Source organism: Doryrhamphus excisus, chromosome 7, assembly GCF_030265055.1.
Source record: "Doryrhamphus excisus isolate RoL2022-K1 chromosome 7, RoL_Dexc_1.0, whole genome shotgun sequence".
NCBI lineage: Eukaryota > Metazoa > Chordata > Actinopteri > Syngnathiformes > Syngnathidae > Doryrhamphus > Doryrhamphus excisus.
The window spans coordinates 8,303,514-8,316,069 of NC_080472.1; the positions used below are offsets into that span (position 1 = coordinate 8,303,514).

Below are 12,556 nucleotides of genomic sequence, written 5' to 3' on the forward strand. Positions count from 1 at the left end.
TAACACTAACGGAGGTTTGGAGAAGCGTCAATTTAAAACAGATTTAAAGCAGACAAAGTAAAAAAACGTTACACTGCTACAGCTTTAAGTATTGTTGGCCATTTTGAAATGTATAGTCAGGCGCTCAAGGGGCGGGGCGTTCCATTTTTGTTCCCCGACTGGAAACTCTGAAATCCCGACTTCGGAAAGTTACTGGAACGCAGCACCAACTCTCTTATTTATTTTCTGCTGTAAGTAACTTTGCAAGCGGGTAAGTTCAAACTGTTACCGGGCTTCGACAAATGTCAGTTTATCCACAAAGGCTGACAATCGATCGCACACATAATCACTTTAGGTTTGTAGGTCTTACCGATGTATAGCCTGTAGTTGAGCTTGCTAACGCTCGCGGTGTAATAGGCAGCGATGCTAACAAGTGGGTTGTCAGGTTTGCTAGCACCTACCGCGTACAAACACACACCAACAGCACAAATTACACCATCATACAACATTTAAAAAAAAGACCGGTTATCCGAGTGTATTTGACACACATAAAGCGCGTTACCGCTCTTTCACCTGCGTATATGTCATGTTTTCCACATGTTAGCTAGCGACAAGTCGCCGGTTGATGGTTTCCCTCGCCAGCGGATTAACGTTAGCATGACGTTGCCCATTGCCGATCCCCGCGACACAAACGATCGTGGCAAACAACACAGGCCGTTAAATAAGCCACACATGATTGGGTCATTTATCTTGGCGATCTTCTTTGCAGTAAATCTAGGTCAAGCCCAAAGGGTGGTAATATGCTGGGGTTGTCAGCAGTGGCGACGCGACAAAGTTAATCATCTATGCTGCACCCACGGTGTTATCTGCTAGAAAACCTCGTTTTAGCTGCAGTGTGACTCGGCCATTGTAGATTTCATTGAGTTGCTATGTGTTTACCGAATCTCCTGTGAAACCTGCAGGTGAGTCTCATTTGGAAGTGGAGAAGAACATCATGGCACGTCTGGTAGCTGTTTGCAGGGAAAATGAGGAGGACTACCCTTTTCTTGCCAGACAGATCCCTCTGTATATCGATGACGTTTGGACGGTAGGTCAATATTGATGGATGTAATTCCCCAAAAAGAATGAATAATTAGTTAGCCAGTGGTTTGGGCCTAGTTCTCATAGCACCAGGAAAACCTGAAGCTATGCTCATAAAATGATATTCTTCATTGTTGGCTAGGAGTCCCTGATTGCTTACACTTGTTGAATATGAAATAGTAAGTGATAGGTGTATATAGCAGGATTCAATATTATTAAAATGAATATTTTCATAGTTGGAGGCTGCCTAGATTAGTCGACTAATTGTAAATACTAATTTTATAGTCGTTTAAATAGTCTTTTATTTAAAACTACCTACAGGCAGATCTGATTTGATGCCAAAGACAAATAAAGGAAAAAACCTATAAAATATTTGTATTTATTATTTTACTTAGCAGTGTGCCCTTTCTGCTCCACAGTTATACAGTTGTTTGCTGCTACAAGCGTATTTCATTGAAGATATAATGAACTGCCGTATTAATTGTCTTTATCTTTTAGTTAGCATACACCTTAAACTCTTCTATAGGAACAGCATTTCCATTCAATTTACGTATGATCACAAAATAAAACATAGATGGAGCATAAAAACCTGTTTATTACATGCTCCAACTACAAATGAATGTCTATCTTTCTTCATTTTTTCAATACTTGGTTCAAATAAACCTACCCAACAATCCATCCATCCATTTTCTATACTGCTTATCCTCACGAGGGTTGCGGGCATGTTGGAGCCTATTCCAGCTGTCCCAGATGTCTATATGTGCCAATCACAGGGCACATATAGACAAACAACCATTCACACTCACATTCATACGTATGGACAATTCGGATTCTGCAATTAACCTAGCATGTTTTTGGAATGTGGGTGGAAACTGGAGTAAACCCACACACGCACGGGTGTCTGTCCATAATCAACAGGATGAAATATTTCCCCCGCTGTACATGACGTCAAAACTGAAACATGAATGATGAAAAGCTGTGTATGTAACAGTCATCCACATCATTTGTTGTTTGCAGATGGTGATGGAGTTTGCTGAGAGTGGCATGGATATGGACAAACATGTAATTAGTACTTCCCATTGGAAACAATTTGCAGAGGTGGGTGGATCTGTTTTTCCCTAACAGAAATGGAATTCCATAATAACACTGTATATGAAGTGTGCGGGGAATGTTTTAAGTATCTTTTTTGTCATTCTTAACTGTTGTAGAAGTGTAAAGAATAGGTTAGCCACTGTGTGATTTTGTGGACTTTTGTGCACTTAGGGTCGCCACAAGTTGATGGAGCAGGACCTGACGATGGCCCTGACGGTGCCATCAAGGGCGTTGTACAGGGCCTTATCCCAGATGGTGCCGTGCGTGGGCTGCAGACGCAGTGTGGAGCGCCTCTTCTCCCATTTAGCGGAGTCGGGGACCCCGGCTTTGGAGCCGCTCACAGTGAAGCCCACAGGAATGCTGTCTGTCACCAGGGCTTGTTTAGCAGATATCAGGAAGCTATACAGCCTCTTCTACATCCAAGGGTAAGATGTATAGATTTATTTGCTCAGTTTATGCATCTATTTTTTTCTTTTTCCATGTTATTTGCCATCAATTGTTGTGTTTTACATATATCCTATTGTTTTTTTTTGACAGGTCAAAGTTGAACGATGTGATTAACGCCATTCCCAAAAGTAAAAAGAGCAACCGATGTCAGTTACACTCCTTGGACACGAACAAACTCAGACCTTTGGGGTAAGTACAGTGTCATCTCCATTCCTCATCAAAATCTTGTATGATGCAACCAGAGTACTAAAACTTGAGTCAGCATCAAAACCACTTCCACAGTGCGTTGGTTCACTCGAGGTCAAATGTCAATGCTACATGCACAGAGCACACTGTTTCTCCCTCTGTGAGGCCCAGCGCTCGCTTTAAAAGGATATTTTGGAAGCTTTTTGTGAAATCTGACCCGGTTAAATGTAGCAGAATGTACTGTTTCAGTTGCGTCACGTAATAAGTCACAAAAGCCTGCCCGAGAATGCCCTTCCTCCTTGCATATATGTACAGTAGTTGTCCTTCGATACATCGCCCCCTCACTCTTACCATAGTTTTTTTTTTTTTTTCAGTTTTATTCTTGGCCTAAATTGAGCATTAACCAGGATAAAAATGTTTTACACATTAAATGATAAAAACTATTTGAACATGTCTTGAACTACTTTGATTATTGTGTGTTTAATCAACAAAAAGGGGAAGAATATCACATTTTCTCCATGGAAAAAGTTTGGGCACACCTAAAACAACAATAACCACAATCACAAGGGATTTGTGAAGCCTTCTTATCCCCTAATAAATAACTCCAATTCTTATCTAGTTGCGTAGCCTCCTCATTTCCCATCATAGAAGCATGGTTTGAAGCATGACAAACCCGGGCAGACAAGAAGCGAGGAACTGAAAACTAACTATTTGCATGTGGTTCACTTCAGACTAATGTGAACTTTTAACCTTCTCTGTTATGTCTTAAATGGCTTATTATCTCTTATGTCTATAATGGTGGGTAATGAATATGTGGCTGTTATTTAATTTGTAGAGGGCTCTAATGTTTAAAAACGCATTTAGAAGGTTGTACAGAGGTTTTCTATTCTCTAACTACGAAAGTCTTTTGATTTTTGAATAAAGAATTATACTTGCAGAAATTCATTTATCACATGAATTTCCACACAATTTCCACACAATTTCCTTTCCTCATCTGAGGTAAATTGAAATTGGACGTTTTTAGTATTTTTAACGAATGGGAGCACACCCGTAACCACCAAGTGTGGTAACGCTGCACATGGCAAACCGAGGACCGGCTATCGCCATTTGGTTGTTGATTTTACTGATTGCTCTTCTCTATTACACTGATGTTGCATTTACTTCCAGAGGGAGCTGGATGGACGTGTGGGAGCGGATGTCTCAGGAGTGCCGAGATGAGGTGGTGCTGGTCGACAGTGCCTGTCTTTTGGAGACGCTGGAGACGCACTTGCAAAAACACATGTAATGTTTGTGCAAAGTTATCTCTTGAAAGAGAAAGGTTTCTTCATTTTACCCCCTCCGCCCCCCCAGGTTTTGCACCGAGTGTAAGAATAAAGTGCTGAGGGCATATAACATCCTGGTTGGGGAGGTGGACAGCAGTGAAGAGAAGGACTATTGCGCTGCGTTGTATGAGGGACTGTGCTGCTGCCCTCGCGAGCGCCACATCCACGTGTGCTATGAGACTGACTTCATCGCTCATCTCCTCAGTCGAGCTGAGTCGGAGTTTGCCGGAGGCTATGAGTATGTCAATTCCTAAATCACATGTGTACTCGCTATCTTTGTTTTTTTATTTACCCATTTTGTGTTTTAATTATAGGGAGAGACATGCCAAGACCATTGACATTGCACAAGAAGAAGTCCTGACTTGTTTGGGCATTTATCTCTATGAGCGACTGCACCGAATCTGGCAGAAACTCCGAGCAGAAGAGCAGACGTGGCAGATATTGTACCATCTGGGCATTGATGAACTGCGCAAAAGCTTTGAGGTACAGTAATGTCTTGTTTATCATGGCTAATTGGTTCCAGACCGGACCGTGAGGTTTTTCCCCATTTTTATAAATTGAATATTTTCATTGTTACAGCTTCGAAGAACTGTTTGACCTTCTAATTCCTGCTTTTAACTAGGGCTGTAGCTATCGAATATTTTAGTAATTGAGTATTCTACCGAAATCTTTCAGTTAATCGAGTAATTGGATAAAACATATTTTTCTTGTTTCAAGAGAAATAATAAAGTCACAAGAATTGACTTGAATTGAAAGTACTGAAGGAGCCATTGGTTGAATTATTTTGATAATGGAGCATTTTATTTCTTAAATGGGCATAATGTACGTGGTGTTTGTTTAGGGCTATATATAGTATATGTCTTAAATGGACATAGTACATAGTGTAGGTGGTGGTTATGTTTAGGGCTAAGTATACTATATGTCTTAAATGGACATAGTACATAGTGTACGTGGTGGTTATGTTTAGGGCTATATATACTATATGTCTTAAATGGGCATAGTGTAGGTGGTGTTTATGTTTAGGGCTACGTATACTATATGTCTTAAATGGACGTGGTACATAGTGTACGTGGTGGTTATGTTTAGGGCCATATATACTATATGTCTTAAATGGACATGGTACATAGTGTACGTGGTGGTTATGTTTAGGGCTATATACAGTGAAGAAAATAAGTATTTGAACACCCTGCTATTTTGCTATTTCTCCCACTTAGAAATCATGGAGGGGTCTGAAATTTTCATCGTAGGTGCATGTCCACTGTGAGAGAGATAAACTAAAAAGAAAAATCCAGAAATCACAATGCATGATTTTTTAACAATTTATTTGTGTGATACAGCTGCTAATAAGTATTTGAACACCTGAGAAAATGAATGTTAATATTTGGTACAGTAGCCTTTGTTTGCTATTACAGAGGTCAAACGTTTCCTGTAGTTTTTCACCAGGTTTGCACACACTGCAGGAGGGATCTTGGCCCACTCCTCCACACAGATCTTCTCTAGATCAGTCAGGTTTCTGGGCTGTCGCTGAGAAACACGGAGTTTGAGCTCCCTCCAAAGATTTTCGATTGGGTTCAGGTCTGGAGACTGGCTGGGCCATGCTAGAACCTTGATATGCTTCTTACGGAGCCACTCCTTGGTTTTCCTGGCTGTGTGCTTCGGGTCGTTGTCGTGTTGGAAGACCCAGCCACGACCCATCTTCAATGCTCTGACAGAGGGAAGGAGGTTGTTCCCCAAAATCTCACAATACACGGCCCCAGTCATCCTCTCTTTAATGCAGTGCACTCGTCCTGTCCCATGTGCAGAAAAACACCCCCAAAGCATGATGCTACCACCCCCATGCTTCACAGTAGGGATGGTGTTCTTCGGATTGTACTCTTCATTCTTCTTCCTCCAAACACGCTTATTGGAATTATGACCAAAAAGTTCTATTTTGGTCTCATCTGACCATAAAACTTTCTCCCATGACTCCTCTGTATCATCCAAATGGTCATATGCAAACTTAAGACGGGCCTTGACATGTGCTGGTTTAAGCAGGGGAACCTTTCGTGCCATGCATGATTTCACATCATGACGTCTTAGTGTATTACCTACAGTAACCTTGGAAACGGTGGTCCCAGCTCTTTTCAGGTCATTGACCAAGTCCTGTCGTGTAGTTCTGGGCTGATTCCTCACCTTTCTTAGAATCATTGAGACCCCACGAGGTGATATCTTGCATGGGGCTCCACTCCGATTGAGATTGACCGTCATGTTTAGCTTCTTCCATTTTCTAATGATAGCTCCAACAGTGGACCTTTTTTCACCAAGCTGCTTGGTAATTGCTCCGTAGCCCTTTCCAGCCTTGTGGAGGTGTACAATTTTGTCTCTGGTGTCTTTGGACAGCTCTTTGGTCTTCGCCATGTTACAAGTTAAAGTCTTACTGATTGTATGGGGTGGACAGGTGTCTTTATGCAGCTAACGACCTCAAACAGGTGCATCTGATTCAGGATGATACATGGAGTGCAGGTGGACTTCTAATGGGCAGACTAACAGGTCTTTCAGGGTCAGAATTCTAGATGATACACAGGTGTTCAAATACTTATTTGCAGCTGTATCACACAAATAAATTGTTAAAAAATCATGCATTGTGATTTCTGGATTTTTCTTTTTAGTTTATCTCTCTCACAGTGGACATGCACCTACGATGAAAATTTCAGACCCCTCCATGATTTCTAAGTGGGAGAAATAGCAAAATAGCAGGGTGTTCAAATACTTATTTTCTTCACTGTATACTATATGTCTTAAATGGGCATAGTGTAGGTGGTGTTTATGTTTAGGGCTATATATACTATATGTCTTAAATGGACATGGTACATAGTGTATGTGGTATTTATGTTTAGGGCTATATATACTATATATAGGACGGGATTGCAAACATGGTTTACTGATGCGGCAGTAAACCATGCCAAGCTGAAAGGCGCTAAGCCCCCGACCTAGCTCCCCGAGCACGGAACATATTTCCAGTAACACACATGGCCACAAGTCTGTTTGACATGTTAAATGGCTAACTTTGTTATTATGTCTCCTATACTGGGTAGTGCAAGATGACTACAGGGGTGTCGTTTCATGTCTAGAGGGCTCTAATTGTGTTAAAACTAGGGCTGCAATGATTATTCGGATAATTTGAATACCTCAATTACAAAAAGTAGTCAAGGGTGTTTTCCACGTCTCGAATAATCGCTTACGTCGCCCACGCGGAGGACAAAGAAGGAAGCGGGTGTTTGAAGACGTGGGAAGATTGAAGCGGCTAGTAAAAGTGGCAAGACAGCGAAGGGCAAGGAAAATTAAATACAAAAAGAAGAGTTGATGAATGAGGAAAAGGAGAGAGAAGGAAGAGTAGAAGAGGTGTCTGCCGTGGACCAGGAAGTAGCAAAGATTGTTAAACAGGAAGTGAGAAGAGCATTGAAAAGGATGGAAAGGCCCTTGGTCCTGATGGTATACCTGTGGAGGTATGGAAGTGTCTAGGAGAGGCAGCAGTAGAGTTCCTGACTGGGTTGTTCAATAGGATCTTAGGTGGTGAGAAGATGCCTCAGGAATGGAGAAGTGTGTTGGTGGCCATTTTTAAGAACAAGGGTGATGTGCAGAGCTGTGGCAACCCCTGAACGGAAAAGTCCAAAGAGAAACAAGAAGATCATTATTACAATTTCTCGCTGCATTGTCATGCCCCTAGATGGCAGTGGAGAAGATTCAGGGGTTCAGTCGGCTTGAGCAGTTTGTGGAGGAGCAGTCCGAGAAGGAAAGAGCCAAACAGCTGAAGCAGGAGAAAAAGAGACAAAAACGGAAAATTCGACGCAAAAACAAGTGTGGCCTTGACAACCAGGAAGAAGAGCTCAAGGAAGAGTGTCACAAGGAGGTGAGGAGACTGGAACGCCTGCTGGACATACTTTGATGTGAATGCATGTACCCTCACGCACGCATTCTTGTGTGGAAGGCTTCTCTTGAGGCTGGGGAGCATTGTTGCAATGCGTGTGGGGGCCATGACGAGGGGCCGTCAATCTGCGAGGAGAACAGTTCTGCCAATGCAAGCGCATCCCCAAGCTGTCCAGGAAAACGAGGTAAGGATTTACACAGAAAACCCAGTCCTTTTGACGGCTTCAGGTGGTCCTTGAGTTATGAGCGAGTTCGGTTCTTGTCTGTCATGTCATGCAAGTTGAGCTTCGTGTTACTTGGAACTTGGATCTAAATCATTCACACTGCACACAGAAAGGCACAGTCATAAAAAGCTCCTTTTCTGTGGCACACTGCCGCTTGGAGGGAGGGATGCTCCGATTGGTCAGCAATTTCACATCTTCAGTGCAAGATGACATGTTAAAGGAAATATTGCATCACTATGATCGTGTATCGTTTATAATTTTTTTAAACATATAATCATAACATTAGTGGCTTGTTTGGTCTAAGACAGGGGTCGGCAACCTTTACTATGAAAAGAGCCATTTTACCCCCTTGCCCACTGAAGAAAAATAGCCTGGAACCGCAAACATAGTATGTTTAAAACAACATTGGAGGGAATTTGGGGGAATCAAAGTAGTTCAGATAAGAAAAGACGAGTTGTAGTACTCTTGCTAGTATTGGAGATAAACTTACATAAATGTACGTGTAAACTTACCTGATTTGTTTACTCTGCCGCAAACAAGTTCCAATGCCGCTGTTTTTAAATGATCTCTAATTTATTTTTTAGAATTGTCAAATAGCTCTGGTAAAGTATTACTCATTTTCCTTCATGTTTACCTGTGTGAGAGAGAACTGAATAGCATCCTGTCTGTTCATCCAATCACCAGTCAGAACTCAGTCAGGATGCATTCATGGTCTCACACAAAGTTGGATTTTTTTAACTCATTACAAAAGACGTGCATTTTCCCCACTCGGGTGTTAAAAAATATTGAAGCATTGCAAAGGGAACCACAAGAAAGAGGCTGAAGAGCCACATGAGGCACTGGAGCCGTGGGTTGCTGACCCCTGGTCTAAGAAAATGCAGACAATCGTGTCACTTAAGCGTCACTTTGGGACATCCATTCATTCATTTTCGACTGCTGATCCTCACGAGGGTCGCGGGGGTTGCTGGAGCCTATCCCAGCTGTCTTCGGGCGAGAGGCGGGGTACACCCTGGACTGGTGGCCAGCCAATCACAGGGCACATATAGACAAACAACCATTCACACTCACATTCATACCTATGGACAATTAACCTAGCATGTTTTTGGAATGTGGGAGGAAACCGGAGAAAACATGCAAACTCCACACAGAGATGGCCGAGGGTGGGATTGAACTTTGGTCTCCTAGCTGTGAGGTTTGTGCGCTAACCACTAGACCGCCGTGCAGCCCCTTTGTGGGACATTTCAAAACGCACTTGTTTTGTGACTCAGTCATTTCTTCATTGAATGTTAAAATGTTATCTTGTCTCGTGCATCGTCTGTTCTGGTATCACCCCTAATCTCCACGCATCTAGGGCCCTTTCACACTGATTTTACCAGCAAAATCGGCCTCAGGTTTTCATTAATGTGCGCACATTCATCACCACGAATGTCGCAAACTGACAAACCACCGACATTGGGTGAAATAGTTATCCTTCCATTCTCCAGATTTGACTTCCCACAGCACCGGTAGCGATTGTGGCTACTCCTCAAGCATCGAGGGCAGTGACAACAGCTCACGGGAAGGTTCGGATATCGCTTGCTCCGAGGGGCTCTGCAACCACGATGAAAGAGGTCTGACATGTACGTTTCTGCAATGACACACACATGATGCCGTATCGTTGAAGCTTCATTTTAACCTCACTTCTCTAAAGGTGAGACAAACGAACACCACTATGCCGAAAACAGAGAAGAGGAGGCCACGGACAGCTGTGTTGACTGCTGGCCACAGCCCGAGGAAAAGCCGCAATGCAAGAGTAAAAAGAAGAAAAGAAAGGGGAATAGCTTATGTAAGAATCAGGTAAGAGTATTCACTGAAAGAGTCCAGGGTCCACTCTCTGCATTTGTGTACCAATCCAAGAACTGTACCTAAAATGTGTCTCCAGGGATACAAACGTGGAGACTGTGCCTCAGGGGGGAAGATGAATCACAGTGCGCCATCATCTCACGTACGCCAAAGCCAACCTCTAAAGTCCTCCTCATGCTGTGATGAGACACAAGATAGTTTTGCACTAGACTTGCCATGGATGGTACATGGGAGGAACCTCAGCCTTAATGCAAAACACCCAGAGGCCAACATGAGTCTAATGGACCTCCTGGTGAGTGAGACTTGACTTGGGCCCTGGCCACATGGGAACGCCCGGGAGATTATCACTTTAGTGGGTGGAAAAAAGAAATTGGCGTCCACACCGTGTCACATTTGAAATACTGTAGTTGCATGAAAACGATGTAACACACAAGGCACACCTACTGTACGTGTGGCGCAGATGGATCCACATGATACGCCAAAACCATAGAAGAAGAATTTGTCATAATTTATTTGCAAATCATTGTGTGACATGAAATATTAATGAAAAAAATGCATATCAAATGTTTAATATTTAAATCAATCAATGAACGGCTACAAAATGAGCGTTCCCTCATTTCTCTTGGAGGATAGGTCCCCAAAATAGCCTGCAATAAGTGAAAGCCGCTAAGTAGCCAACTTTATAATTTTACAATGATACCTTAATGGCTGTAAAACCCCCACATTACACTTTTCTCACATTTCTCATTTATACATTCTCAAAGTTAAGATTTTGTTTGAATTTTAATGACTACAAGGTTGAACACAAGAAGTTAAGTGACGTATTTCACTCCTCTAATGGGGCCGCTTCGCCTGAAGCGTTTTTGTATCCTTGTAAAAGGGCACTGCTCCTGTCATTGAACCAAAGATTCATTTATGGCTTCTACCTTCCTTGGGCGTGTCCACAAGTCCAACTTCTTGTGCGATGGTTAGCATCTTCCTCTGCCTTTTGGGTGCAGAGTGTTTGTCATTATTGTGTGTTTTGTCGGGGAGACACAGCCACCTGCTGCTAAAGCGCAGCCTGTAGCATCGCTCCTATGTTGTATTTAAAAAAATCTTTTTTAAATACTAAAATTGCAATAAAAAATCTGTAAAGGTGAACCGTGATGGAGCGAGGGAACACTGTATTATAGTAACATAAAATACACAAACTAATGTGTAACAATAGGCAAAGTGAAAAAGGTGGTGTGCAAATTCCCATTTACAATCAAACAACACGACGTCAGCACAACACTACATAACAGTGTAAGCAGGTAACATTTGCGTCTTTACTGAAGATTGCCATTCAAAAACTCCTGTTTCTGCCACTCCTGAAAACGTTTCCGTGTGGACACAGCCCCTTAGACCTTTTGAAACGTTGCCCATGCTCAGCCCGTACTCTTCTCACAGGATGACTCGGAAGTGACGTCAGACGAGGAGAACTGTCTCACCCAGGATGAAATTCAGTCATTTCTCAAAAGACATCAGCTGTTCTACAACAACCGTCACAAGTACCGACAGCACCTCAAGGAGAAGTTCACCAGCTACTGCTGCGCAGCCGAGGGAAAGACCGTCTGTGGCAACTGGTTTGCCACCACCAGTGTGAATTAAGTACGTTCGTGACGTTGCCGGGGGAAACCCTCGTCGCCTCTGCTGCAACAAATCCAGAAGAATCTCATCTGTTCCTCTTTGATTTTCTTATTTGTCTTTTTATCAAATGTGATTTGTCTCAGGTTTGCGCCCGTGAGATCAGACTCTTACTTTCCAACAGGAGTGGTGATGGATTCTCAATGGCTGGAGGTGGCGGGGCGCTCTGGCATTCAAGAGCACGCTGAAACAGCACCTCGAGCTTTGTCATCTGTGATGTAGTCTTATGGGAGGGTTTTCTTTGTCTCACATTCTCTGTGGTGATGGCTGCACTATGAAGTGTGTGTATAGAAATTCTAAATAGGTTTTAAGAGATTAACATCCACTTACGACGAGCATTTGGGTGTGACATGAGCAGAATGGGAAATGGACTAAATAAAGGATATTTATTAATCTGCATTCATTTCTCGTCCCTTTTATTTTATATTCATGTTTTATAATTAGACGTGGTAATTTTTGTCTCTTTGAAGCTGCAACCAATCCAATGTTCTAAAAATACAATTAATATACTGTATTTTAAGTATTTACATATATCCATTATGAGATAAAAGTCAAGGTCACTTTGAGTGCACTTAAGTGCCTATGACTATATCCTCACAGCCTGGATAGAAAACCTAGTTGGAGGTTTTTGGTCATGTTTTTTTTAGTGTGTATCCCATTATGTGCATTAATTATCCACCTGCTTCATTTTAGCATTTTTTTTTGCGCCTTTACGACCCATTTAAGTGCGTGAATTGAGACTTTTTTTTTTTTTACAGAAAACAGCGACTAGGAAGGTTTCAAAAAGGAAATCAATTGCAGTGTTTATTGTTT

At 42.3% G+C, this 12,556-nt stretch overlaps 1 protein-coding gene across 6 annotated transcripts; it reads left to right on the forward strand.

The window, feature by feature from the left end:
* Window positions 1-81: 81 nt before the first annotated feature.
* Window positions 82-12,142, forward strand: ggnbp2 (gametogenetin binding protein 2). Of its 6 annotated transcripts, none has more exons than XM_058078334.1 (15): window positions 82-230; window positions 942-1,066; window positions 2,077-2,157; window positions 2,323-2,576; window positions 2,689-2,787; window positions 3,952-4,065; window positions 4,135-4,344; window positions 4,421-4,589; window positions 7,813-7,995; window positions 8,074-8,197; window positions 9,721-9,855; window positions 9,927-10,072; window positions 10,158-10,370; window positions 11,507-11,707; window positions 11,830-12,142. In XM_058078334.1, the coding sequence occupies exons 2-14, from the start codon at window positions 974-976 to the stop codon at window positions 11,705-11,707; spliced, it is 2,022 nt and encodes a 673-aa protein (XP_057934317.1). In that variant the 5' UTR covers window positions 82-230; window positions 942-973; the 3' UTR covers window positions 11,830-12,142. The 6 variants fall into 6 exon arrangements, with proteins under 6 accessions (XP_057934317.1, XP_057934318.1, XP_057934319.1 ...); XM_058078335.1 differs by having other exon boundaries at window positions 108-250; XM_058078336.1 differs by lacking the exon at window positions 82-230 and adding an exon at window positions 250-334.
* The last annotated feature ends 414 nt before the right edge of the window (window positions 12,143-12,556 follow it).

Bases quoted from the DNA above. Each gene is read 5' to 3' on its own strand.
- ggnbp2 (XM_058078331.1), top strand. The intron at 2,158-2,322 runs GTGGGTGGATCT...TTGTGCACTTAG, and splicing joins ATTGGAAACAATTTGCAGAG to GGTCGCCACAAGTTGATGGA. The intron at 8,198-9,720 runs GTAAGGATTTAC...TCCATTCTCCAG, and splicing joins AAGCTGTCCAGGAAAACGAG to ATTTGACTTCCCACAGCACC.